We start from the raw sequence: 25,787 nt of genomic DNA, 5'->3' as shown, positions 1-25,787 counted from the left end.
ATACTTAAATCAGAATACTGATCCCTGGGGGAAATTATTAATTACTTGAGTCATTCACACTGAATAACGTATAAAGGCAGGATCTTAAGTATGAGAAGCAGGAGTTTAAAACAACCTCTAAGTGGCAATGCTGAGCCAATAATCTCTTCCCAAAATAACAAGAAGTCCAATGATTTAAAATAAATAAATAAATAAATAAATTACACAAAACACACTCAAAAATAAATTAAAGTAATAATATCCTGTTTTGTTGCTTTTTATTTTTTACTCAGAACTGAAGAACAGAAGAAGTAAAATGAAAGAAGACTTTAATTTGTCCATGTAAAACTAAAAAATTATTTGTGACACATAAATTTAGATTTGGTGCATATTAGGCGATAGCGTATTGGTTATATGAACCCAATTCACGAATAGACTAGCAGCTTTATATGAAAGTTTATTTAACTCCCATTTTTATTGAACTATCATGCAGTGGAATCTGTGAGCTAGAAATACTTTATGTTGATATATATTTTTATGGCTTGTCCTGTTTAGCGTTTCAGTAGTTAATAAGAATATGGATGTGACAATTAGTATAAATCCCGAGTAATACTATAGCAAAATAGCATAAAATTACTGCGTGATCTTTTTTTCGTTTATATTTTTTCTTTTATATTTTATTAAAAAACGTGTAAATTGATGTGATTTTGTGGTGGATTAAAAAAAAAACATTTAATCTGTCGAGAGGGACCCAAACAAATAGAAGTTATATTTCGAAAATTTTTGTCATCAATATTTTCTAATCGTGCAGTTTTTTATTCACCGTAAATCATCGTTTTGTCGTACGTACGTAATGACGTCATACAGGCTTCGCTGTCAATACCGGAAAAATCGAACTAGAAACGGAAGTGCAGCATGAGTAAAATTGTGTATGAAGTTTTCTTGTGTTGTCTCCGAAGCAACGACAAAAAACAGTGATTCGGTGGAGGACGCATTCTGTTTTACATCTACAACATATAGTTAGTGCTCTTGGACTAACCCTCTTCTTTCTCTGAGTGAGAACAGGAACAAAGTGTCAGGTAATGTTGAATTAATCGGGATGCTAACGCTAGGTTAACTACTAAGCTTCTGGTACAGTGTTTCGCCACGTTTGTTTATTTATCCTGGTTTCCCCATAATACTCAGTAACGTTCGCTTATGAACATAACGTTAGTTGTAGTTATTATGGAATTTACATGATCACAAAGTCAACTGAAAGCCGTTTACAATCGGAATTGAAAATAAACTAGCTATTGTTAGCTAGTTTAACTAGCTTTATATTTGTGGCTCTGGGGTAATGACTGTTTTCCCTCTAACGCCATTTAATTCTAAAAAAATTTAAGAACTATGGTTCGTTTCCGAACAGTATTTGGCTGTATGACTTTTCAGCTTTGTGGTTTTTTTTAAATATATCAGTTGTTTTGTTGGTATCGGAAAAAAAACGTTCCTTGATGACTTTATTACAAAAAGATAAAAAGGTGACAGCTCATAAATCCTTGAAGCTAAAGGCCACCAAAGGTTCTTGCTACTTACACGTACACTTACATATATTAAGAATGTGATTCCTTGAATCCATCAAAATGAGCTTTGTTGCTTTGCCTTTTGTTAAATGAATCTTTTTTTTTTTTTTAATCTTTCAAACAGGATGGATCCTGCTCTACTGAGAGAAAGGGAGCTTTTTAAGAAAAGGGCACTTTCCACCCCAACTGTAGAGAAGAGACAGGCTACGTCAGACTCTGGATCACACAAAAAGAAGAAACCCAAAGTTGACAAGGAGAGCTCCTCTAGTTCCAAACTCAGTAGTGGTAGGTGAAGAATATTTTCTTTAAAAGGATGATGTTTGTTGCTGTAAACTACTTATTCTTGTTTATTAGTGTTTTAATGTCTCTATAGTTTCACATCACCACTAGCCTTTTCAGCTAGTGATGCTGAAAAGGCTAGCATCTGTAGATATATGTCTGCAAGTAGGAGATGCATCGACTGACTGGCCAGGGACTGGATTCTGCAGATTTCCGGTGCTTAGCTCTGCCCAGTGACTGGCCAGTCAGTCTCCCATATAACGGATTGTATAGCGGTGTAGGCAGATATTCACTTGCACTCTCACAGCCTGACATGGTGTTAGTGTGAAAGCTTTTCACTGTGAGTGAAGAGGCAAAGTTCACCAAAGTACACTGTAGGGGTACCAGCGAGAAAACATTGATAAACAAGAAATCTAATTAGACATTTAAATATGAAAAGGGAATGTGGCTAACGCTAAAGTTTCACAAAGCTCAGAGCCAGACACAAATGAGCACCCTCAGTATGGCTCAAAGCAACTATGAGGGAAAATTATGGAGACGAGTGAATAAAAAAAAAACAAAAAACGTTTTCTATTGATTATTTGAAGATCACCTTATTTTCCGTTGTTTCAGAAAATCATGTAACTTAATACAGTTTGGGGAAATAAACATTAATAATTTCTTTAATGTAAAACATATTTTTAAATGAAGAAAAGTTGATTTTTGTTTATCTGTGCCATTAATTATAGTTCTTTGAAAATCAAAATCTATTCGCAACATAAGAGGCTTATTCTGTACAATTGGATTGCTCATATTTGGACACCAAAACAATTTTCACACATCTAGCTGGGTAATATCTAATCAAAGGCCTAAATATGCACCAATGCTAGTTGCTTTAGTTTTGAATAAAATAATTTCATCTCATCAGTATATAGCTTTTTATATTATGAAAGTCTAACATCCAAGAGAACTGAACCAAAAGACATTTTAGAGTGGATGAAGGAACTTTCAACTGGGTCGATACTCAAAATTAATCTGCCCTAAAGACTTGATAGTAAATTGAGGATCCATGTAATTAAAGTTGTGCATGTCAGTTTACTGTGAATCAACAAGACAACCAAGACACTGGAATAATACACTCTCCTGGTTGTTATTTCTAATAAGAAAGAACCTTACTTCGCAGGTTAAATTGATCAGGTGACGATCTTTTCTCATTCTAAATCCTTAGCTTAACCCAAAAAACTAGAGTTCTTACTGCTCAGTCAAATTTTGTTAAACGAAAATTGGATTACAAGTGATACTTATGACACTTTTGCATTTAAAATGTTCTTTCAGATGAATTAAAGCAACACGCATAAATATATATACAACATAAGAATTGTGAGCAGTGGCCTCCTGGCATCCCTTCGAAATTGCAACGTCACTCCATATACTCTTAATGAAAAAGCTACTTCTGTTAACAGAAAAGTGAGTCAGCTTTTATTAGGCATTTTGTGGTAAGGCATGAAATTACACATAGTGCTCAATATAACATTTTACCGTACATCACTGTGCAGCATGCGAACTCGTCATGAGATAATGTTGCAGTGCTAAACATGTTGACAACACTGGCTTACAATTTACTGAAGAACACCAGCTTTATCCTAAGCAATGATTTCATCTGACTAGGCTTGATCAACAGATATTGTTGTAATAAGATTTGGACGGCAATTTCAGAAACAGCATGTCTCGAAGAAGCTCACTGCATCCAGTAGGTCACAAAAAAAGCACTCACACAGTAGTTGTTTTTTCTGAACAGGTTTTTTTTAACACCCATATAGCAGGGTAAAAAAAATGCTTTTTTCCCCAACATTTTTTTAAGTGTTTTTTTTTTCCCATGCAGCTTAATAATCAGTTTCCAAAATAATCAAACTAAGAAAATGCCCATTTAATGCAACACATTCTGCCACAGCCTATATTAAAGTCCCCATGTCATGCCCCTTAACAAGCCCATGAATGTATTTTAGTGGTGTACCAGGATAAGATTATTTACAGGGTTTCCTCCAGGAAAACTGTTCGACCCAAAGGCAGAGTGTTCATAACAATTAAGCATTACACTTTATTGATGTAGCACTAGCCACCCACTATTTGACATGGATAAAAGAGCTGAGCTGCTTGTGTAGCACCGTACACTGGCAGGCAGAAGAGGCAGATTTGGAGACACGAGGAGTTTATTTCACGTGTATATCAGCAGAAAATAATTGAATAACAATTTGCCTCATTAATATATGATGAAGAGTAACCTTAAGAGATGCATCAGCTAACTATTGTCTTGGTGCTTAGGACTAGCTGAGTCATCAGCTTAGACTTTGTGTGTCCCATGCTTGTAAAACACACGGACATGCATGCATTAGTTTTGTTATACTGTACACTGCTGCAGCACCTCTTTTACCCTTTGTTTTGCTCATGTCTCTTTCAGTGTAATGTAAAGTAGAGCCGTAGTCTTTAGCTTGTTTTTGTCAGCCAGTGTTGCTTTTGTGAGGACCTAAGCTATGCAGAGGAGTGGGTGGAAAATGGCTTAAAAATAGTATTTGGTTTATGGTAACAGGCTGTTTATGACTATTTTATCGAGATTATTTGCTTACACCTGAAAAAGAATATTATGTAAATGAGAACTGCTTTATTGGAAATTCTGCAGTATTAGAATACAATTTCTGTGAGCAAGAGATGAGTACAGAAGCGCTAGCTGTATTAGCACTAAACATAGGGGATTTTCTGTTGTTCTGGCAACATTCCCATAAAAATAAAGGCAATGTTTTCTCACTATTAAGTTATTTGAAAAGGGCTTCGAACTGTAATTTAGCAAAGCTTTTACATCCACAAAATAGTAAAGTTGTAGGGAATAATTCAAAGGGCATAATATGGGCACTTTAAGTAGTGGAAATTTGTGTTTTTAAGCCATGTTATAAATACTCAGGGGATCTTCTTTTCTTCTGGGAGTATTTCAGAAGTGAAATATGGCTTTCGGGGTCTGCGGTAGATGTGGGAAGATACATTTATATCGTTCAGTCACCAGCTTTCACCTCTAATTGTGAACAACTGAATTACTTTGGGTGTTTTGGGGGATTTTTGGGAGTTCATTTTTGCAAACATCTTAGTCAGTTGTGTGGTCCTGTTCAAATGAGCAACAATATCCAAATTTCTATTATTCTTTTCTTCGTCCTTGTTGCCACTATACCACCTCAGTGTGTGATTCTGGCTCCTTGCACATGCTACTCATAAGCTTGCTGCAGCTTCCCGGCCCTTCCTCCTGTAGCTGGTGGTGTGTTTTCCCTTTGGCGCAGCACCCACAGTCCAGCAGCTCATAGAGCACAGCCAACGCTGCCAAGGACAGGACGGTGAGAATAAAAAGAAGAAGGATGACAAAACAGGCCACATTCCAGCCATCATGAAATGGGTAGACTTCCTGGACCTGAAAGGAGACGAGGGACAGAGGGACTCCCTCTTCTCGCAGTGGGAGATTGTTTGGATGAACAGTAGCTGTGATGTTGGTCATGATTTCTGGTTGGAAACAATAAGACACAAGGAAAAAAAGATGGTTAATGCTTATGACAGTGTTTGGGTCTTGGTTTTACTGCAGATCAAATTTCAAAATGAAAGCAGCGGTTGTTAAATTTGTGTTTTCATGGTGTGAGGCTGATTAAAAAATGACAGTAATGGGAGAATTTGTCTTCAGGGCATAACACATTGTGATGCAATGCTTTTAACCAGATGTGCCTGGCTCTATTCCAGGATTTTTTTTTGAAGCATTTGCTCCTGATTATTATGATAATTAAAAACAAAACTAAAACTAATTATCTTTGTGATACTGATATTGAAAAAGGAATTTGTTCCACTCGAGACAGCAGGCAGACATGGAAACTCATTTACTCTGATAAAACTATCAAATACTCCTATAGGTAATTTGTTGTAATGAATGTAACGGTTTGTTATCAGTCTCGAAGGGGATCATGTTGTAAAAAGATAAATTGCTTTGTATGTATGTAAACAAAACCTAGTCTACATCTGTCATTACAGACATATTTTTTTGTTTGAAATGAGAAGATGGTGTATTATTAGAGCACAGGTTATATTGCAAAACACCAGAAACCCTACTGAGGCCATCTGCTCAGAACAAAAATAGCCTTAAAAGGCTGGTAATAAAGGATGGCTCTGTAGAGAACTGTGCCATCTATGCTTGGTGTGCAGCTCTTTGGCCACAATGCCTTATACAAATGTAGTAACGGAACTGTAATAAAATAATGAACTTAAGAGATCCTTCAAGTGCACATTCGCCTCACTTCAGCTGTTCTTTCCCATTTTTAGCCAACACCTACCATTTTAAAATCCTCAGGGCACACTGTGGAGTGTCTCTGCCCACACAGCCATGCACAAAAGTGCACATACATGCTCTTAACACACATTTGTATGCAGACAATCACAGACATTTGTGCATGAAATATTGAGGCGAAGGCAGATGACCCAGTTGTAGGAGAGGGGCGTAAGTGCATCTCTTTCCACCATCTCTTCCTTTAGAGATTTAATAAGGCTAAATGTGTGCACACACATGCCTTCATGCATAGACTTGTGTTGTTTTAATATGACTTGTTTGTGTGTTTAATTTAGTGGGTTTGTAACTTGAGTTTCAGGTGACTTAAATTAGTCACTTAGTAAATTAGTAAACTTAAATGTGAAAAAGCTTACTGGCTTGTCCTGGTGAGACATTTTCATTGGTTGCTTCATCTTAGTCTGAAATTCTCTTGACACCTGATGGAAGTGCATGTAAGAATAGAAATTGGACATTCAAAGTCCATGCAGTGTGCATCAGTGTGCAATTGAGAGTAGTCAAGGTAATTGTCATTTGAGATCACAGGGGGCACGTGACTGCTGGACAGGCTGTCTCCTTTATTATGCTCTACATGTGAGGAAGGGCAGCTTTGAACATTGCCCTCACCAGATTCTCCCCACTTTGTCTGGAAGTTGTGTGTACAGTATGGGTTTTGTGTTGTTTTCTTTCGGGTTGAATCAACTGTTTTGATCCTGTTGTTACAAACCCAGCTCCTAATATCAGTTTCACCTCAACTCATGGCTTTACAACAACCTCTGTTACTAATTTATACCCCCCCCCCCCGTCACCCTCCTTTCTTTTGTCAGAGCAATTATACAGACAGGGACAGATTGACTCCTGTATCTGTTATCAGTCACCAAAACAGCCCCACCCCAGCCAGGCTCTGAAGGTGTTGTAGAACTGGAGGTTCCTCTCTACACAGTGGCTGTCTCTCACACACACACGTACACACACACACACACACACACACTCCTAATGCCCCTGACTGGCTCCTCACAGCACTAAGTCCCCTCATTGATTTGTCTTGAGTCATGCATTTAAACAAACACATACATGATATCCATAAGTACACACAGACAGGTTCTGATGCTTGGTATTCAAGTGGGTAGAAAGCAGACAGATCCATGTATATTTAATCCACTGCTTGCTTATGCAGTCTAAATGTTGTAATTCCTACGCAAAAGGACCTGGCTTTGTAAATACATCCACTGCATTTAAAGATGCAAGACTTCATCCTGCAAATATTAGAATGCTTAAAAAAAATCCTCATATTCATATCTTCATAGTGAAAACCCAGTGCAGCCTGTAGCCTAAATTTATATTGTGGATTATTATGATCTGTTGATGTCACGGACATTATTCAGAGAATGGTGTTCAGAAAAACATGCAGACTCACCTGTGTGTCTGGCTCAGGTTTTAGAAGATGTAAGCCGACAAATGTCTCTCCTCTTTTTGGTGCTCCACCTATCTCTTTCGTTTACACTCTTTCCCTCCTCCACATTCACTCTTCAACCTGCTTTCCCCCTCAGTGCTCCCGTGCACTTTCAGTCGCTCTCCTCCACCGCCACTCCTTGCAGCTCTTCATGTCTCAGCTGAACAGCACAGGATTGTCTACATCATTGGCTCCTTTCTATTAGCCCTGCCTCTGCACCATTCGTTAGCTGGTCTGTCACAGTTTCACCGTCCTGCCTACTGTGCAGCTCAAAGCAACAGAAGCTCCCGCCTACACGATGAATCATTCATGAATCAGTGTCTGTTTTCAGCTTTGATTGGTGAATGCCGAGTCCAGACCTCAGTCAGTCTCTGAGGGGAGCAGCATTATTGGACTCCAGCAGAGAATAAGACCAGCTGGCCGGACTTCAAGTCAAACTAAATCAGATTGGCTTGATATATGACTTGTGTAGTATTTTAATGTTGCAAACATTTAAATCTGCCACATTTTTGCACTGCGTGACGTGTTTCTGTGTTACCCAAAATACATACCCTGCAGCTGTAATTACTCACTAGCTTCCTGGAGTGTTACTTTGTATCTGGAAGTAGTCCCCAGCATTAACTCTCGTAGTAGTCAGGTTTGCTTAAAACCTGAATTAGCCTCAATGTCATTGTGTTCCTTTGACCTGTTTCAGATGATAGCATCTTCAATAGGAACAAATGAAGGCTGACAGGCAAAATAGAGAGTGGCAAACAAATGCATTGTTTGCTTCTGTCTTTTCACTGAATATTGACAATAAGAAAATGTCAAATAATGAATGCCGTTAGGATTTTAATGACCTCATTAAACACTCGCTGCTCATTTGACAGGAGCTGACATGACAGTAGTCAATTATCTGAAATACATTTTCAGCAAAGTGTTCTTGCACAAATATGTCAGTCCATGTAGTTCTCAAATCTCACTGCACATTCAGTATTGCGATAATAAATTGGTTAAACTTAAATGTTGTTGTTTTTTTCCACAGAATCTAATGGCAGTTTCAACATTAAGACGAGCTCTGGGTACAAGTTTGGTTGCCTGGCCAAGATAGTAAATTACATGAAGGTAATGAGGATTTTGAGCGGGACATTAAAAACTTTTTTTCCAGCAGCACCAACACAAATATTAAGATTTTATCTTTTCACCAAACTGTTTAATAATAAAGCTTGACATTTGTCTGTTGTAAAACATGAGTGAGTCATTTGTGCCCGCTGGGTTAACATTTGGTCCCCAGTCTTTCTTTTGGTATGTTAACAGCTTGTTTATCATGCTGTGGCTCTGCAAACAGGCAGCCAGGCCTTGTCACACTAGCTGTTTGACTCATTCCTCGGTGAAGAACTCACACTCAGATTGACAGATTTTCCTGTTAAATGTGTGCATTTGTGCCACCTGCTGAATGCACAGTTCTAAATCCTGTAAAATTACTGTAGATGTTTGCCTAAAATCTTCTCCATAGTGCAGAAAATAAGAGGGCTGTGAATATTTTTGTGTGTGTGTTTACCTAATGTCTGCTTTTCTGTCCTTAATCTCTCAGACGAGGCATCAGAATGGGGACACGCACTTCCTGACCTTAGATGAGATTCTTGATGAGACCAAACTTCTTGACATAAGCATGAAGCAGAAACAATGGCTCATGAATGAGGTGCTTTTGTGCTATTTTTAATGCCATACCTCTATCTTTTATTGTCAGTAGTACTATGGTCAATTGCGTTTTCTCTGAGCAATTTCTTTTACGAGTCTCACCTTAAATCTACACAATACTTGTTTTTTCCCCTCAAGCTAATTTGTAAGTTATTCTTATCCAAACATATTTGGTATGTTGCAAAAGAAAAAAGCCATTGAAAGTAAGTGATGAGAAATTAAGCTGACAATACATCGTATGCCTCTTTTTACATTGGAAGGCTACACTTACCGAAGGAGAAAAAGCTACTGTACTATTTGTTTAGTCTTTTCAAGGTGTCAGTTTTTATTATATTTAGTTTTTTATCGGAGGGGGGTTTTACATAATCTTGTGCTTTACTTTCACCTACCAATCTCAGGCCTTGGTCAGCAATCCAAAAATTGAAGTCCGGGATGGAACCTATGGCTTCAAGCCTAAATACAACCTGAAGGACAAGAAAGCCTTACTGAGGCTGCTGGATAAGCATGACCAACTGGGCCTGGGAGGAGTCTTACTAGAAGATGTAGAGGAAGGGCTACCCAATTCAGCCAAGGCCATCAAGGTATTAAACATTATTCAGTTTTTAGTGAAGCATGTATCACCACTAAGATGCCACTCGGTGATGAGTGAACACTGTGGCAACTAAACAATTAAAGCATGGAAAAGACTTCTTGTGTGATCGTTCACAGGCTTTGGGGGATCAGATCATCTTTGTCACAAGACCAGACAAGAAAAAGATCTTGTTCTACAACGACAAGCATTGCCAGTTTGCGGTAGATGAAGGTGAGTATTGGTATATCGGTATTGGTCTATCCGTAAAGTGTACGGTGACATGGCTTCCTCTTTCTCTGTGTATCCATCTTTGACCTAAACTGACTATTATGCATGCTATGCATACCCAGTTGGCCCTCACTCTGCATTTATTTCATGTAAGAATTTTCCAAGTGTGAAATTATCACCATAGAGATAAAAAAAAAAAAAATGGATGTAGCTTATAAGTCATAAGCTAGTGAATTGTCTGAAAACCTGCATTCTAACTGAATGCCACCAGATGGCGATAGCTGTGGTTGCAAAAAGACTATCAGTCCTATAGAAGTCGAACTGAAATCAGCTAAAACTCTGTGAACATTTTCTTGTTTTTTATGGATTCAGTCATACTATGACTGAATTTTAATCATATTAAATCAAAAAAGTATATTTTGTAAATCCTGGTCAAACTGTATTTCAAAACGGAGGATTATCCTTGGTACAAAACCCCAGACTCATTGGCTAACTACTTGAGTGACCAACAACCAAGGTCCAGAAATTCTCAAAGCTACATGCTTCAAACCGATGGGCAATCTCACAATAGCTACGTTTATGCTATCAATTTTGACTTGGGTAAGTTGTTAGAATTAACATCAACATCAAGGAAGTCTTCGTCATACATTTTCGCGAGTTAGAACTGGAACATTCATAATGATCTGAATTTCTGTCCTCTGATGTTACTTGTGGTCCATGTTGGGGGTACAGCATGTTTTATATTACCTTTGCAAATTAAGCAATAACATTTTTGCCAAATTTCAGTGCTATTTGGAGAGGTGGAGCATGTGCAAAGTCAAAACCAATTTGGCTTTGACGAAGATTCAGACAACTTTACTTCAGCTGTGAAATGAAATGTTTGTTGTATTAGATCTATATCAGAAGTGTTTTGTAAAACTCATGTATTTTGCATTTCATTCAGGTCTGTGACTTGTTTGGTTAGTTAAGATTATGTGTCCGGCTCTTCAAGTGTAGCTGCTTTCAATGTCAGAATTTCAGAAGCTGTGGAGGAGTGTTCCAGTTGACTCTATAGATGAGGACAAGATTGAAGAGTACCTGAAGAAACAAGGCATTTCCTCCATGCAAGAAACGGGACCAAAGAAAGTGGTCAGTGTCTTTTTTTTTATTCACATATGTATGTATGTGTGTGTGTGTGTGTGTGTGTGAGATTTGTTTGTGATTTGTTAGAAAGAAATAAGAAAGTCTTTAATATGCAGTTCTTACGGTTACACCTGTTCAAGGAAATGAATGAGAGCTGATTATCTTTCTGTGCTCTTCACAGTTACCAATTCAAAAGAGAAAGAAGCAAGCCACACAGAGGAAGAGAAACTTCAAGACGCACAACAACCATTTGGCTGGATTACTGGAGGATTACTCAGATGGCGTGCCTGTAAAGAAGTGAAATATATTAATTCAGTCCCATATGTAACACAGAAATGCATGGAGATGGTTATTCTAGACTCACTATAACATAAAAACTGCTGATGAATGTTATTTCAAAAAATTTGCTGTTTTTCCCCCCCTTTCTTTGCATTCCTCTCAACAATCTCTGGTTTTACGTTACATGGAGTCAGTAGTTGCTGTGTTGTGGAAACCTTTTGAGTATAAGTCAGTGAAGGACATGAATACTTGGATCATTAGGATAGCCGGCGCCCTCACCAATTAAAGGGGAAACCACAACTTTACTGTTAAAGTAAATAAGGTTGAATTGTGTAGCTTTCTTTCATATTGTTTGTGTGTTTGTATATATTTAGTATAGTGTGTGGAAGGTTTTTATTTGAATGGTTAGCAACGGTTATGCTTTTGTAATAACTGCAAAAAACAGCCTTGTGTTGTGCAGTGTATCGCATCACACTGAAAACTCATCCAGCAGGAAATGTCTTCAGCTTTGTCGAACTTAAAATATTTAAATGCGTTTTACTTTGCAACACCGTGATATAGTGGTTTAAGAAATATTAGCATTTTTGAACCAACTCAAATAAATTATACTGCTACACAAAACTGCTTTGATTAGATCAATAAGTTGCCATTTTAAGTGTCAACATTATGTGTTTAAAAAAAAAGTCAACATTTGAATCCATCTAAATATTTAAAATGTTTCATTTATTGTTAGTGTAAATTCTTTATCAGAATGGCAGAAATTACCTTCTACAACTTAATGATAAAAATACTGGTAACTGCCATCATAAGAAATGAGCAAATCTAGTACAACTTGTGTACCTTATAAGTTAATCGTAAAAAACAAAAGGTACATCGGCATAGCAGGAGAAAGATGAGAAGCTTAATCTTCTGTTGCAGATCAGAGTAGAAAATATCAGTAATTGAAGAGCAAAAACAGGGTAGGTACATAACTATATACATTCATGCTTTCTTCCAGCAGGATCTAGTTAAACATTGATATTCTCTGCATTTCAAAAGGTATAAAGTATAATTTTAGCTAGCAGCATGGCCTGCTTTAACAGTTTTCTTCAAATGGTGGTAGTTTGGCAAGATCTTCATCAGAAAATCGAGCTGAAGAGTCTGTGGCTGAAATGAGATAACAGACATGATGATGAGCACAATGCACCAAAGTTTTCGCTGCACAAACTTTTAAACAAGTGGGCATGTATGAATATCTTACATAAAAACATTAAATATGAAATATCACTTCAGTGTTTTCTTGGTGAATGTGACGGAAATGAGAGAAACTGAATATTTTACACATTTTCAGACAGTCTGTTGTTGCTGAGTTTTTGCCCATAGTGTTACTGTGTTTCTCAGCTCAAATGCTGAATGCTTAAAAACAATTATTTGCATCATAAATGTGACCCAAATCCATATGAAACTCAAGTGTGGCTAATGTAGCATTTGTCTTGCACTTGTACGAAATGCTCAGAGTTGTAAAACATTAAAAACTTTCCATATAGATCCCAGATACAAGTTAGAGGGAGAATTAGTTTTAAAAATCTGAATCTAATAAAACATCAGATTTTTAGTTTCATCAGGAAAACATACATGTGATTAGCCCACTTGGAAGCTCAAAATATAATGCTTTGATATTCAATTTACAATGCTAATGCTACATCTAGGTTATTTGTCTACACTGACGATGTTTTCCAGTTACAGATCTCCATACCTGGGGTCTCTCAGTCTGCACCCTCCTCATACATCCAGAGCCGTAGATGACAGTGTTCTCGGGTATGACCTCACAAGTGTTGACCTGACAGAAGGCTCCAATTATACAGCCACTGGTGAGGATTACATTCCTGCCAACATCCGCTAGTCAACAAAAAAAGATATTTGGTAACGTGAGTGACTTCATCGAAATTATACAGACTTGAACACTCACTGAAAGCCAAAGAAACGGAAGGCAATATCCCACCTTTAGATTCAATCACATTGTTGTCTCCAATTTTTAAAGCTTGCGATACTGTTTATTGTCAGTTGAGGCAAAACATGTTTGTTTGTTTTTACAAAGATTTATTATGTTACAATTTAAAAATCATATGGAGCAGTACTGGCCAGATTAGACAAAAGGATACCACAGCCAACTTCAAAGACATTGTTGATACCGATGGTCATTGTTTTTGGTTCCACCTCAGAATCAGGTGTAATATTTTCTGGGTAACTGTGGGGAAGATCACACAAGCTTGCATGTAAGAACAGTGACAGATCACCAGAGATGCTCAACGATGGTTAACCTAGTGGAAAACATGGTACACCGAGGCTTTAGATAACCTGTTAATGATCAGAGCTTGCTCTTCAATCAAGTTGCCTTCTCCGATAACTATGGGTCCTGCCTCAGCAATGATGCGAGCTTTTGGGTGGACCACGGTCCTGGCGCCTGGAGAAACAGAGGCGCAGCAAGTAATCAAGCAAAGTGATGACAGCCATTCAACTCCTGCCTTGGGACTGATCTGTTGTGAGAGAAAAGCAAGTTTTCTGAACTCCGATTACTGGGCATAGTCTTACCTATGGTAACGTCTCCTCGGATTTCGCTTTCAACACAAACCACGGCTCCAGCTGCTATCTTGACACTGCAACAGAAACGAGAAATGTTTTTGTACATGCTAGCTAACGCTGCTAGCTAGCTACTTCATTGAGCTGTCTTAACTGCCCACATCAGCATCTTCAGTTCGCTGTAACTAATTCTTCTTTACTTCTATTATTTATTCTAATGGGTTTTATGCTTAGCTACGCCGCTAAAAGTCATGTTCACAATAATGTACACATTACCTCTTCTGAGCATTTTGTTTGTCTGCCATTGTGAACGACGAAGTCCGATGGGAGGCACCGTTGATCCACTCGATCATCGATTTAGAGTCCTTGACGTTTCAGCGTACGTACATGCGTAAAGGGGGGAAAAAAGAACAATATAACCCAAACTTATTTATGTGTAATTTTTTATATAGCTTATTTTTTCTCTCTGTTGAAAGTGTTTCCTGGCTTATGGAGTTTTCAGATTGTGGAAATGTGTACAGATCTCCATATATTTAGACAGACAATATCTAATTTTCATATTTAAACATAAAATGTAGGAACAATTTCAATGTTTCTTGTTACAGCTTTACTTTTCTTTTTTCACACAATTAAATGATTTGATCACATTTTATTCACATTTATTACAAAAAAAAATTCTTATCTTGTCCTTCTTGGTTATTGCCAACGAAAATCTCAGCATCTTTAGCTCTTCCACCTCCATCTCAGCCTCCTGTGTTTTTGTCAGTGCCACCGTCTCCAAACATACACCATGCTACCTGCTCACATAGATCACAATATCATCTCCAAACACCATAGTCCACAGACTCCAGCTTGGCCTGATCTATCAGCCCATCACCACTGCAAACAAAAAGGGGTTCAGAGCCGATCCTTCATGTAGTCCCACCCCCACCTGGAAGCCACCTGTCATTCCTACGGCATACCTCACTACTATCTCGCTGTCCTCATACATGTCCTGCACCACCCTCACATATTTATCTCTGGCACTCCTGACTTCCTCATCCAGTACCACAGTTTTATTGGGAATACTGTGTCATATTCGACTTTAGTGCCGATCGCAAACATGAATATGTGCAATAACCATTCCATTACCTAACAATTATTGGGGTAGTAGAACAGGTATGGTACTTTGGCCCTTCTCGCTCCCACTAGAGTGCCAAAACAAGTACACGGATCGGAAGTAACCTTTGCCATGGCAAGGAAGCTTAAGAAAAACAATACATATCACTCGTCTTCAGTAGCACCGGTGAAACCAAAGAGCCAGAAAGAAATGGCACAAACGGAGAAAAGTGCTACTTTTGCCCTTGGTGTTGTTGCTTTGGTCGTGGCTGTTTGCGTGGCACCACTAGCAGCTGAAATATCTTCATGTAAGTATCCTGAACTGAAAAAAGTAAAAGCAGGAAACTACTGCTACCAAGTTAGCAAGCTAGCGAGCAAGCTAATGTTTAGCAGTGTTTTACACCAACTCCCGTATTTGTTGAAATTATATTACAGCAGCAGTGGTTATGGGTTTTTTGACGATAGCTGAAGGTTTACTCCAACAAACAAGCGGTTTAAATGTTTAATTATTAACCTGCTATCGAGCGGCTAACTGTAAAACGGTATCAACCGAGAACAGCTGATAATGGAAAAGTGAGCTTCAGCGGTTTGAACTTCCCTCTCGGTGGTAAATTAGGGATTAATGCAGCATGTGACCACTGGCTCTATCACATGCTTTCTCCCTCCAGACGCTAGCTTTAGCTTTCTGGCTGTAGCTTGCTGTCAAACTGGGCTTCTTCGCTACCGCACACCGGTATGGAGTAGGTTTGTGGTCCTTACCATCGGCTGTGGTCGATAGATTTGAGACAAATTACAGAAAGATGGCTTCTTGTGTCGCGTATTAAAACGAAAAGCATCACGTCCACCCGTTATTAGTTCTCTGACTTGTTTGATAACATTTGTGCAGCCGGGAAAGATGAGATTATTTTGCACGTTTGTGCATTTTGATCGAATAATAACCAGCGTAATGGCATGCACACTGTTATGGTTTTCTGATGATTTTAATTACATGAACAGCGGCTTGGGTGGGGTCACCAATAGAAAACCGTAGACTGTAGCATCGTCGTACCTTCATATGCAGAAAATTGATGTGTTGCTGGGTTTCAACTGATCTGCACAATGCCTGCTGCGCTTTCTTACTCACTCTAGCTGATATACATCATCATAAGCACCTGTCCCTGAAGATGGATGAGGCACAGCTGACGGTCAACAATGAGTTGTCATATGAGGTGCAGGTGTCTTGGAAGTCACAGCGCTGCTACCAGGTGGGCTCACACGTGCCAGATATTTCCCCTCATTTGATTCTGTTTCTGTGTGGTTTAAGTTCAATAATGTTCTAATCTTGGCTTCTGCTCTCTCGCCTGTTAGTGTTTGTACCAGCAGCTAGGGGTGGTACCTGCAGGGCTTGACCCTGGTCAGCCCAGTTCAGTAAACTTTGTTGTAAGCACACAGCATGAAATAACACTGCAGATCAACAGCACACCTATCGAGCTGGAGCTCTGCAAGTACGTTTACGAATACGGTCGTGCTTCCAACTTACAAAAAGAACAACATTCTGGTTATATAAAATTAAGGATCAGTGTTTGGCTTATTTGTTGATGACATAAATCTTTTTCCTTTGTTTTTTTTTTAAATTCACAGAATTCCTTTCCACTTTGGCGAGCATGGTAACTACTCTCTGTGGGTGAAAACCCTGAACGCATCTTTTGGAGTCAACTGCTCTGTGGTTACTGATAAGGACCCTGTGAATAGCTACATACGTGAGTGTCTCACACAGAGAAAAATATTTTATTTTAACTAATAATTAATATACATTTAATTAATATCTCTCCACACAGCGATCTTGGTTGCTTTTCTCATCTATGCTCTCCTGGCCTTGGTGTTTGCCATTGGAAAAAAGGTTTGGGGGTAAGCCTGATTTTTGTTTTGATGTTCATTCAGTAAATTTCAATATAAAGAAGTGGATATTTTTTGAATCATTTGAAAATGTTGAGAGTAAGCACTGCAGATGCATCAGAAAGAGATGCTCTGTGCTTTTGTGGAAGTATCCTCTGGAAAGAGGAGGAAGTCAGTAGAAGCGAGACAGAAAATATGTGTTTTCCATTGTTGAGCCATTACAAGCAGAGATAGTGAGGGTAGATGAGTTTAAATATCTGGAATCAACCACCTAGCAATTAGAAACTGCATAAGAGAGGTGAAGAAGAGAGTACGGACAGGGTGGAGTGGGCAGAGACAAGTGTCAGGAATGATTGCTAACTGAAACATAGCAACAAGAGTGAAAGGGAAGATTTACAAGATGACAGTGAGACCTGCTATGATGTATGGTTTGGAGAGAGTGACACTGACAAAAAGACAGAAATGAAGATGATCAGATTTTCAGTGGAAGCGACCGTGATGGACACGATGATTAGAAATGATTAAATCAGAGGGAAAGCTCAGGCTGAGTGTTTTAAAAACAAAGTTAGAGAGGCAAGGCTGAGAGTGTTTGTGCAGAGGAGGAATTGTGGATATTTGTGATGCTGAATGATGCTTCCAGGCAGGAAGAGAAGGTTCATGGATGTAGTGAAAGAGGAGATGCAGAGGAGCATGCTAGGAACAGGGTGAGATGATCTACTCTGGCGACCTCTAAAGGGAGCAGCTGAAAGAGGAAGAAGAAGAACATTTTTCCAGTCTTGTCTCTCTCTGAAGCACACAGTCTCGAGAGTCAACTGAGCTTGTTTGTACTCCAAAAAAACCCTCAATCAAGATCTTGATTGTTTCTTGTCCAGGCTTGATGCAGTAAGAGGTCTGGTCCTCCGACTTGGGAGTTCCATGGAAACAGAGAGACTCATCAATTCTGTGAGTGTTCTGCAATCGTTTGGCCTTGTTTAATTATGAATGCTTTAGTGACAATGAAATAAGAACCCAGATAGTTTTAATATAGCAGATTTACAGTTACTGATCTGCTTCTATCCTGTGTGTTTTTGTCTTAATAATAAATCAGGTGATAAATCTATACTTCCAGTAGAATTATGTTAATATCCAGCTTTGACTTCATCATCCAGGAACTGGGCCCCACTCGGGTAGTGCCGCCAGTCACTGATAACATCCTCCCTCCCCCGCTAACGAGCAGCAAGAGGCTTCGATCTTTGGATACATTCAGAGGGTAGCTTCCTGACCCCACCCTCACTCTTGTGCCTCCAGCTTAGTGTCCTCATTGTCTTATTTATTATTATACTGTATCATATGTTTGTTTGTTTTTTTTATTACAGTGTGGTAGGTGACACTGAATTTGTCCCTTATTAATCAACCACCACCGGCAGTATTAAATCTAGATCCAGTGCTTTGATGTTTTTATATTTTTGCCTATTTTTATTCATCAATTAATATAAATAAACATGTACTCCTAGCTTGATGCTTTTCAGTAAATGTGGCATTTTCTGTGTTTCTGTCAGTATCTCCTTGGTCATTATGGTGTTTGTGAACTATGGAGGGGGGCGATACTGGTTCTTCAGACATGAAAGCTGGAATGGTAAGCCCAGTGTGGTTTCTTTGTTTAGCTTTTTTTTTTTAGCCATGTTGCAGTTTCCTCATTATTTACATATCTTTGCAGCTCTCCTTGGTATTTGCAATGTTGTTGATTTTAAACCAGGCCTTCCCCATTTCTCATCTTGCAGGCCTTACTGTTGCTGACCTAGTCTTCCCTTGGTAAGCTTAATTTAAAGATTCTTATAAAAAGTTGTCTTATATGCAGTTGGATTGTCTTTATTTGTACTCACATGTTAATATAAATGTGCAGTATTTATATTAATGTGTATTTTTATTTTGTAATAGTGACAGAATTATCTTCAGAAGGATTACAGGGACCATTAACAAATTCTGGTCCAGTTACATAGTTGAATGTGCACAAGAAATAAAGGGTGTTTTCTTTAAAGTGGTCACTGGACTAAAAGGGGCTTAAAAATCAAACAGAATGAATAAAAAAATAGAAATAATAAAGTTCCATTTGTTCCCTCAGCAAATCTTTTAAGTGTAGAACCAGCACTCATTTTGTCCCTTCTTCCACCAGGTTTGTGTTCATAATGGGCACATCCATCGCACTCTCCATCAATGCCTTGCTGCGTGCAGGCGCGACCCGTTGCTCATTGCTCAGAAAAGCTGTGTGGCGGAGCTTGCAGCTCTTCATCATTGGTGTCCTAGTCATCAACCCAAACTACTGCCAGGGAGCGTGTAAGTATGAACTCCATCTTTACAGCAGTATTCCAAGCTCTTTAGGTGGATGATTAAACCATATACTATAATACTGTTTCAAACTTTGAACTTATGTGGTTATTTATTTTTATTTGCATTTTTATTGCGTGTTTACATCTTCTCCACAGTGGCTTGGGAAAACCTGCGGATCCCGGGTGTGTTGCAGCGCCTCGCCTGGTCATATCTGGTCGTAGCTTGCTTGGATTTACTGGTGGCCAGAGGACAACTTGACGTCCTCACACTGGTCAGCCTTTTTTTTTTTTTGTTTTTTTTCATCTGCATTGTTTAACAGTCTGTGTTGTTTTATGCTAAATAGGTTTATGTTAAATTTGTGTTTAAGGAAAGGAGATGTGTTTAATGGAGTGGGTTTTATTTTCCAGGATGCGTGGTGGTCCCCAGCTATTGATTTCTTGCTGTATTGGCCAGCCTGGCTGTGTGTGATTCTTCTAGAAGTACTCTGGCTCTTCCTCACATTTCAACTTCCTGTGCCAGACTGCCCAACGTAAGTCAAAGACAGTGAAGTGTAGTGCTTCATTATGTTGCGTAAGTTTTTGCAGTAATTTAACTTTTAGCAGTAAGCGCTAATAAACTGGAATTTCTAACCTTCCTCTTGGTGCAGTGCTACATTAACAACACTGATTACACTCATTTCTTTGGTACAGAGGTTATCTGGGTCCAGGTGGGATTGGGGACATGGGGCTGTATTTGAACTGCACCGGTGGAGCTGCTGGTTTCATTGACCGCTTGCTTCTGGGAGAAAAGCACATGTACCAGAATCCATCATCAAGGGTTTGTAACCACCAAAACATCCCAAATTATAGCTTCATGATAGTCTTTTGTAACTTGAAATGTTAAGGTTATTTTAATGTGTCAGATTTCTCTCCGATGGGCACGTACACACTTGTTAACCCCAATAATGCAAACACTGATAGATTGCATCTGATGTTGATAAAAATCAATCAGTTTACATTTTATTTCAGGTGATTTATGCAACTCGTATACCGTATGATCCAGAAGGTGTTCTTGGCAGCATCAACTCTATCCTCATGGCCTTTCTGGGATTACAGGTTTGTAATTTATATTTGTCTGGTGTTGGCCTCCTTTTGTTTCTTGTTTATTCAAATAAAGATATAAAACTGTTGGAAAGGTTAAAGGAAGTAAATGGTTGGCTTTCATTCTTTTTGTATTTTAATTGTCCTCAGGCAGGGAAAATAATCTTGCACTACAGAGAACGCCCCAAAAGTATTATGTCGAGGTTCCTCATATGGGGTCTTTTACTGGTAAGCACATTGTTTTGATTGATTAATTGAATCTTTATTTTGAACATGTTGAAAAAGTACAACAACATAGAATTAAAAAGAGACAAACAAAGCAAAAAAAAGGAAAACAAGCAACCACAACTACAAATAAGTTTCATGATATATATATATATATATATATATATATATATATATACACACACACACACACATACATGGTGATTTTTGCGTCCATGATTGAATAATAAAATGTCTTCTGTCATTCAGGGTGTCGTATCAGCATTTCTAACCAAATGTTCCACAGACCAGGGTTTCATTCCTGTCAACAAAAACTTGTGGTAAGGGCCATGTTTTATTTATATCTACAGTTAGAACTACATTTACTCAAGCAATGGGCACTTTGGGAAATTCTAATTGAATATTTTGGAAACTGCTGCAAAATAAGCAGCACTAGTAATATTTTTAAGTTTGACAAACGTTAGATTTTATAGTCTTTTCCCACTTAAAATGCGTAAAATATTTTATACAGATATAATAGAATACCTAATGTCACATAATTTGTGTTATGACTAGGTTTTCCACATTTGCTCTCCACTCCAGCATCTTACGTTCTCACAACTTTGTGGCCACAGGATTGTGAAATCAGACAAAAGAGAAGTCGTAGAATATCTCATAAAAAATGGAAACCAATCAAATATACAGCAATCCCCTTGGCAAATATTTAAAGTGGTCTATCAAGCCAATATAGAGTTTATTTACATAGCCCAAAATCACCTTAGACATAACGGGCTGTACTAGTAAAACTCATGCATAAATAGTTATAAACATCGAGATTACACACTCTCTGACATGCATAGTTACATTAGAGAGTTAAACATTAAAGGTATCCAGGAGTGCATAAACTGAATGAAAAACGGCATGTTTTTAGATGTGATTTTAAGTTAAAAAAATTGGCAGACCTTCAGCTGGTGCAGTGCTGATAAATATCTTTTTTCCCCCCCTTTTTTTAAGTCCTGTCCTGTCTGGCCAATTTTGCAATCAGAATTATGATCTGAATCCACTGTTGCGCCAAGAACATTTTGTTTTTCCCGGATCAGCTCTATAAATCATCTACATGATCCTCTTGTTCAGGGTTTATCTGTTTATTTCTGCCTTTGTATTCGTGTTATAAATGGTAAATGGTAAATGGCCTGTATTTGTATAGCGCTTTTACTAGTCCCGCCTAGGGACCTCAAAGCACTTTACACACCCAGTCATCCACCCATTCACACACACATTCACACACTGGTGGAGGCAAGCTACAGTTGTAGCCACAGCTGCCCTGGGGCAGACTGACAGAAGCGAGGCTGCCATATCGTGCCATCGGCCCTTCTGGCCAACACCAGTAGGCGGAACGTGAAGTGTCTTGCCCAAGGACACAACAACCGAGACTGTCCAAGCCGGAGCTCGAACCGGCAACCTTCCGGTTACAAGGCAAACTCCCAACTCTTGAGCCACGATTATTTCATTTATTACATTATATGTGGTATACAGTATGACAATGACTAAGGCTGGACAGGCAGGTGGGAAACGAATGGGGGGAGACATAATAAAAGGATGGAGTACAAATAGTCTTTGTCATAAAATGAGGGTGGAAAGCTGCAATAACGACCCCCAGGAGCCAGAGGCAGACAGAGATGGACATTGACATTGACACAAGCACCCCGATGCTGAACAGCATATAAATGTTTTTTTTAAAAAATGTCTTAATGTTTCACTTCTAGGTCTCTGTCTTACGTGACAACACTGGCCTGCTTTGCCTTTGTGCTCCTAATGCTGATCTACTACATAGTGGATGTAAATAAGTGGTGGTCAGGGGCACCTTTCTACTATCCTGGTGAGCATTAGAATCACACAAAAGCTTAATAGACAGTTTTTGCCTAAGACAGCTTTTGATTGTTACAGTTGTACTTTTGGGGTTTGATGTGACTGTGGAAGTCTGCTTTGTCACAGTGTGAATTAGTATGGTCCGTCTTGTAACTGGAAATATAATCTGCCAAATATTTATTTTCCTTGTGAATTTCTGTGTAGTCATTGTGTCCTCTACTTCACTCTCTCTTGTGTGTTTCATTAAGGTATGAACTCCATACTTGTGTACGTAGGCCACGAAGTGTTTGAAGACTACTTTCCCTTCCGCTGGCGCATGTCCAACAGCCAATCCCATGCTGAGCATCTCATTCAGAACCTTGTGGCCACTTCCTGTTGGGTCATCATCTCCTATTTGCTTTACAAAAAGAAGATTTTCTGGAAAATTTAAACACAGGACAGCAAAAGCACAGGACATTGTTTACATCATAGATGCTGGAGACACAACAAGAATGCATTTGGTTGGACACAGAATGCAGATTAATTATGTCAAGGTTATATTATAATTATATGAATCTCTGTCTCTGATCATGTATGGGGTTTCTTTCATCACATAGCTATTCTGTTAGGTTATTTACCCTTTCTTTCTTTTTACATTTTTTTAAAAATTTCTGTTATGACCTTATGGCACCATAAACTAGGGCTGTTCGATATAACGATATATATCGATTGACGATATAAAAACGTCTATCGTTTCATTTTACGCTATCGTTTGTTTCGTGGTGTCACAAAATAAACTGCTTACGGCAATATTTTTTTTATGGTTTTGATGGTCACTGTAGTGGCTATATTAATTTCTTAAAGTTCTTTCTTTATCTTATATTTAATATAACCACACTACAGACGGACAAGCACCTGTTTTTATGCGTTGTTGTTAGCAGCTTGTTTATTTTCCACATAAACCTTTCACAATAAAGCTCAAGATCCTGTTGAGACTTAAACTGAATTACGTGAAAGTATGCAGAGTGTTTACGGATGAGAAGCAAAAAAGAGCCGTCAGGTGCTAAAAAATAAAGCTTAGACTCAAACGTTAGAACAGGCTTTTCCCTGCAGCACGCTGTGTAAGAAATACTCACAAAGAAAACGGCGGCCGTTACAACTTATGTCTAAAAATGTATCGTTTCATGCATCGGTTAAAACACTCGACTCCAGGTACACGACGCCCAGCCGGAAACACTTCACGCAAGTCGAGATTCACAGAATTTACAGAAAATGTTAAATTTTTGTGATTCTTTTTTTCTTTTCTTTTTTTTTTTTTGTGATTTATATCATTATCGGGACGATAGATGTCTTATATCGGGATATGAGATTTTGGTCATATCGCACAGCCCTACCATAAACAGTTTGTTCAGTTATGCACCAGCAAAGTTATCCTTAGTGATTCAGGAAAGAAAAGAGTTGAAGAATAGTTTGGATTGTAAATACACTATCTTTAATGTGTAGTAGTTTACACATCCACCTACAAAGCAAAAGATCCCTGGTTGAATCCCAGCAGGAGACACAAGTATAATGGGGGTTGCATAAGGAAGGGCATCCAGTGTAAAAATGTGCCAAATCAAATATGCGGAGCTACCACTATGGTAACCTCTTGTGAATAAGGAAGCAGCCCAAAGTAGCTTTAAATAAACTATTTTTGTTATACCAGCACATCTTAAATGGCAGGGTGTTGCAGTATTTCTTTAACAGGCCCTATTGACTTCTCTGTTGTCATGTGAAGTGCTGTGGTGTTACCCTGAAGGCTGACGTTAGGTTTTTGGGTTTTTTGCTTTTTATCAGGTGGACGCTAAAGGCAAAAAATTTATCAACAATTCACTGTAATCTTTCAATATTTTTTTTTCTGCTCTACATTTTAAGATGGAATTGGTGTTCAAATGAGGGGGATATCATAAGTAGATGCTTCATATATCCCATACCCCCACCCAGCACGTAGTGTCTGTGCTGCTCAGAGCGTAGCACTAGCTAAAATGGAAATGCTCATGTTCATCGCTCCATTCTGTTTTGCGAATATAATGAATAACTGCTGGCTTCACTGTGCTCCTATTTTATGTACATCTCACAATCGATGTGGGTAACTGAGCAACCAACCAACCAAACATAAGAAAGACACGAGAAAAACCTCCAAACTGTTCTGATTTCCATTTCTCTATTACATTTAAGATAACCTGTCAGATTAAATAAGATGCAAATGTTCAGGGGAGTTAAAGGAGGGCATGTTAGCAATGTTATGTATTTGGTTTCATGTGGAAGCAGCACGTTTTTTTTTTTTGTTGTTTGTTTTTTATGGTCTTCAAAAAACAGAAGTCACAGTGCTGCTATTTTTTGTGTGTTAGTGTTACATGTGCATTTTTTTTTTTATCATCTTTAGTTTAATGCTCCCCAAATTTTTTGCTGTTGTTTTGCCAAATGTGCTTTTTTTTCCTTACACAGTAATCTGAAAAAGCACCATAAATATATTTGATGGAGTCTTATCATAACACTGTTCCCATTACTCCCACCGTACTGGGTAAATGTGCTCGCTGTTACGATTGGTAGTTGATAAAACATTTACCACCTGTTTTTGCAGAATCATCTGTTCAGTCTATAGAATATACAGATGCTGTGGATATTATTTTTTGGGGGGGGGCTGCTCATGTAGTACTGTCACCATTTCTATTTCATGACATTTACTTCAATAAACTTTTATCTAATTTTTTTATATACACTATTTGAAAATACATTTATATAATAAAATCTATATTTTAAATAAAAAATAGTTTGAGATTCATTTCCTATAATGTGGTAAATTCTTTTCTATATGTGAAAGCATTCTAAACAAAAAAATGTCATGGGGGATTTGTGTAGCAACACAGTGACATGTCACAAAAGAAAAAACAACAGTGGGTATCCACCACATGGCACTAGAGCAGCTTTAATGCTACAGGTCCTAAAACTCTACTTGGGAGCCATTCTTCTGAAAGATATTCCCTCATTTGGTGTTACAGTGGTGATGAGGAGGAGATGAAATTTCTCTCAGATGGTCATTTTTACCCCTCAGCTGTAAAAGGCTGATGTCATTGGGCAAGCAGGCATGTGACATGGACACCCAAGTTTCTGAATGCAACAACTCAATAACCAAGTGAACGTAGGACTTTTAAACAGATTAAATCTTGGATAGGTTTGAATCCCAGTGACATTGACCTCAAATTCAGAGGTCATCTTTTTTGAAAATCATTTGGGATTTTCAAATTTATACCACATGTGCATCTAATAGGAGGATGAGGGTGCCAGTATTTGTTTTAATACC

At 38.3% G+C, this 25,787-nt stretch overlaps 4 protein-coding genes across 8 annotated transcripts; 2 read left to right on the top strand and 2 right to left on the bottom strand.

The window, feature by feature from the left end:
* Window positions 1-854: 854 nt before the first annotated feature.
* gtf2e2 (general transcription factor IIE, polypeptide 2, beta) lies at window positions 855-12,735 on the top strand. 2 transcript variants are annotated; one of them, XM_006787300.3, is made up of 8 exons: window positions 855-1,058; window positions 1,663-1,823; window positions 8,619-8,698; window positions 9,168-9,275; window positions 9,673-9,855; window positions 9,983-10,076; window positions 11,086-11,201; window positions 11,377-12,735. In XM_006787300.3, exons 2-8 carry the CDS (start codon window positions 1,664-1,666, stop codon window positions 11,494-11,496), a joined length of 861 nt encoding a protein of 286 aa, XP_006787363.1. In that variant the 5' UTR covers window positions 855-1,058; window position 1,663; the 3' UTR covers window positions 11,497-12,735. The 2 variants fall into 2 exon arrangements, with proteins under 2 accessions (XP_006787363.1, XP_006787364.1); XM_006787301.3 differs by lacking the exon at window positions 855-1,058 and adding an exon at window positions 1,255-1,536.
* On the bottom strand, window positions 3,248-7,845 carry smim18 (small integral membrane protein 18). The gene is made up of 2 exons (XM_006787299.2): window positions 7,559-7,845; window positions 3,248-5,336 (listed from the first exon to the last, which is right to left on the bottom strand). The coding sequence occupies exon 2, from the start codon at window positions 5,329-5,331 to the stop codon at window positions 5,008-5,010; it is 324 nt and encodes a 107-aa protein (XP_006787362.1). The 5' UTR covers window positions 5,332-5,336; window positions 7,559-7,845; the 3' UTR covers window positions 3,248-5,007.
* LOC102799503 (dynactin subunit 6-like) lies at window positions 12,177-14,828 on the bottom strand. Its single transcript, XM_006787298.3, has 8 exons — window positions 14,716-14,828; window positions 14,310-14,424; window positions 14,046-14,110; window positions 13,812-13,917; window positions 13,616-13,701; window positions 13,456-13,503; window positions 13,210-13,352; window positions 12,177-12,620 (listed from the first exon to the last, which is right to left on the bottom strand). Exons 2-8 carry the CDS (start codon window positions 14,384-14,386, stop codon window positions 12,528-12,530), a joined length of 618 nt encoding a protein of 205 aa, XP_006787361.2. The 5' UTR covers window positions 14,387-14,424; window positions 14,716-14,828; the 3' UTR covers window positions 12,177-12,527.
* Window positions 14,829-15,211: 383 nt separating this feature from the next.
* Window positions 15,212-25,211, top strand: hgsnat (heparan-alpha-glucosaminide N-acetyltransferase). Of its 4 annotated transcripts, none has more exons than XM_006787296.3 (18): window positions 15,215-15,439; window positions 16,260-16,375; window positions 16,479-16,615; window positions 16,752-16,870; window positions 16,949-17,018; window positions 17,879-17,948; window positions 18,155-18,255; window positions 18,545-18,621; window positions 18,767-18,797; window positions 19,159-19,319; window positions 19,469-19,584; window positions 19,721-19,842; window positions 20,003-20,129; window positions 20,321-20,407; window positions 20,543-20,620; window positions 20,867-20,937; window positions 22,363-22,475; window positions 22,714-25,211. In XM_006787296.3, the coding sequence occupies exons 1-18, from the start codon at window positions 15,265-15,267 to the stop codon at window positions 22,893-22,895; spliced, it is 1,953 nt and encodes a 650-aa protein (XP_006787359.1). In that variant the 5' UTR covers window positions 15,215-15,264; the 3' UTR covers window positions 22,896-25,211. The 4 variants fall into 4 exon arrangements, with proteins under 4 accessions (XP_035762123.1, XP_006787359.1, XP_087697925.1 ...); XM_087841799.1 differs by lacking the exon at window positions 15,215-15,439 and adding an exon at window positions 15,553-15,871; XM_087841800.1 differs by lacking the exon at window positions 15,215-15,439 and adding an exon at window positions 15,770-15,864.
* Window positions 25,212-25,787: the final 576 nt, after the last annotated feature.

The sequence above is a fragment of the Neolamprologus brichardi genome, chromosome 6 (genome assembly GCF_056152115.1).
Source record: "Neolamprologus brichardi isolate AB-2024 chromosome 6, ASM5615211v1, whole genome shotgun sequence".
Taxonomy (NCBI): Eukaryota; Metazoa; Chordata; class Actinopteri; order Cichliformes; family Cichlidae; genus Neolamprologus; species Neolamprologus brichardi.
The sequence above is the reverse complement of the archived record's forward strand: the minus strand, read 5'-3'. Positions and strand labels throughout refer to the sequence as shown.

Bases quoted from the DNA above. Each gene is read 5' to 3' on its own strand.
- gtf2e2 (XM_006787300.3), top strand. From the start codon at position 1,664: ATGGATCCTGCTCTACTGAGAGAAAGGGAGCTTTTTAAGAAAAGGGCA. The intron at 8,699-9,167 runs GTAATGAGGATT...TTAATCTCTCAG, and splicing joins AGATAGTAAATTACATGAAG to ACGAGGCATCAGAATGGGGA. The intron at 9,276-9,672 runs GTGCTTTTGTGC...TACCAATCTCAG, and splicing joins AACAATGGCTCATGAATGAG to GCCTTGGTCAGCAATCCAAA.
- smim18 (XM_006787299.2), bottom strand. From the start codon at position 5,331: ATGACCAACATCACAGCTACTGTTCATCCAAACAATCTCCCACTGCGA.
- LOC102799503 (XM_006787298.3), bottom strand. From the start codon at position 14,386: ATGATCGAGTGGATCAACGGTGCCTCCCATCGGACTTCGTCGTTCACA. The intron at 13,702-13,811 runs GTTATCTAAAGC...TCTTCCCCACAG, and splicing joins CAAGCTCTGATCATTAACAG to TTACCCAGAAAATATTACAC. The intron at 12,621-13,209 runs GTATGGAGATCT...ATCTCATTTCAG, and splicing joins TGCAGACTGAGAGACCCCAG to CCACAGACTCTTCAGCTCGA.
- hgsnat (XM_035906230.2), top strand. From the start codon at position 15,265: ATGGCAAGGAAGCTTAAGAAAAACAATACATATCACTCGTCTTCAGTA. The intron at 16,376-16,478 runs GTGGGCTCACAC...CTCGCCTGTTAG, and splicing joins AGTCACAGCGCTGCTACCAG to TGTTTGTACCAGCAGCTAGG. The intron at 20,621-20,866 runs GTAAGCACATTG...TCTGTCATTCAG, and splicing joins TCATATGGGGTCTTTTACTG to GGTGTCGTATCAGCATTTCT.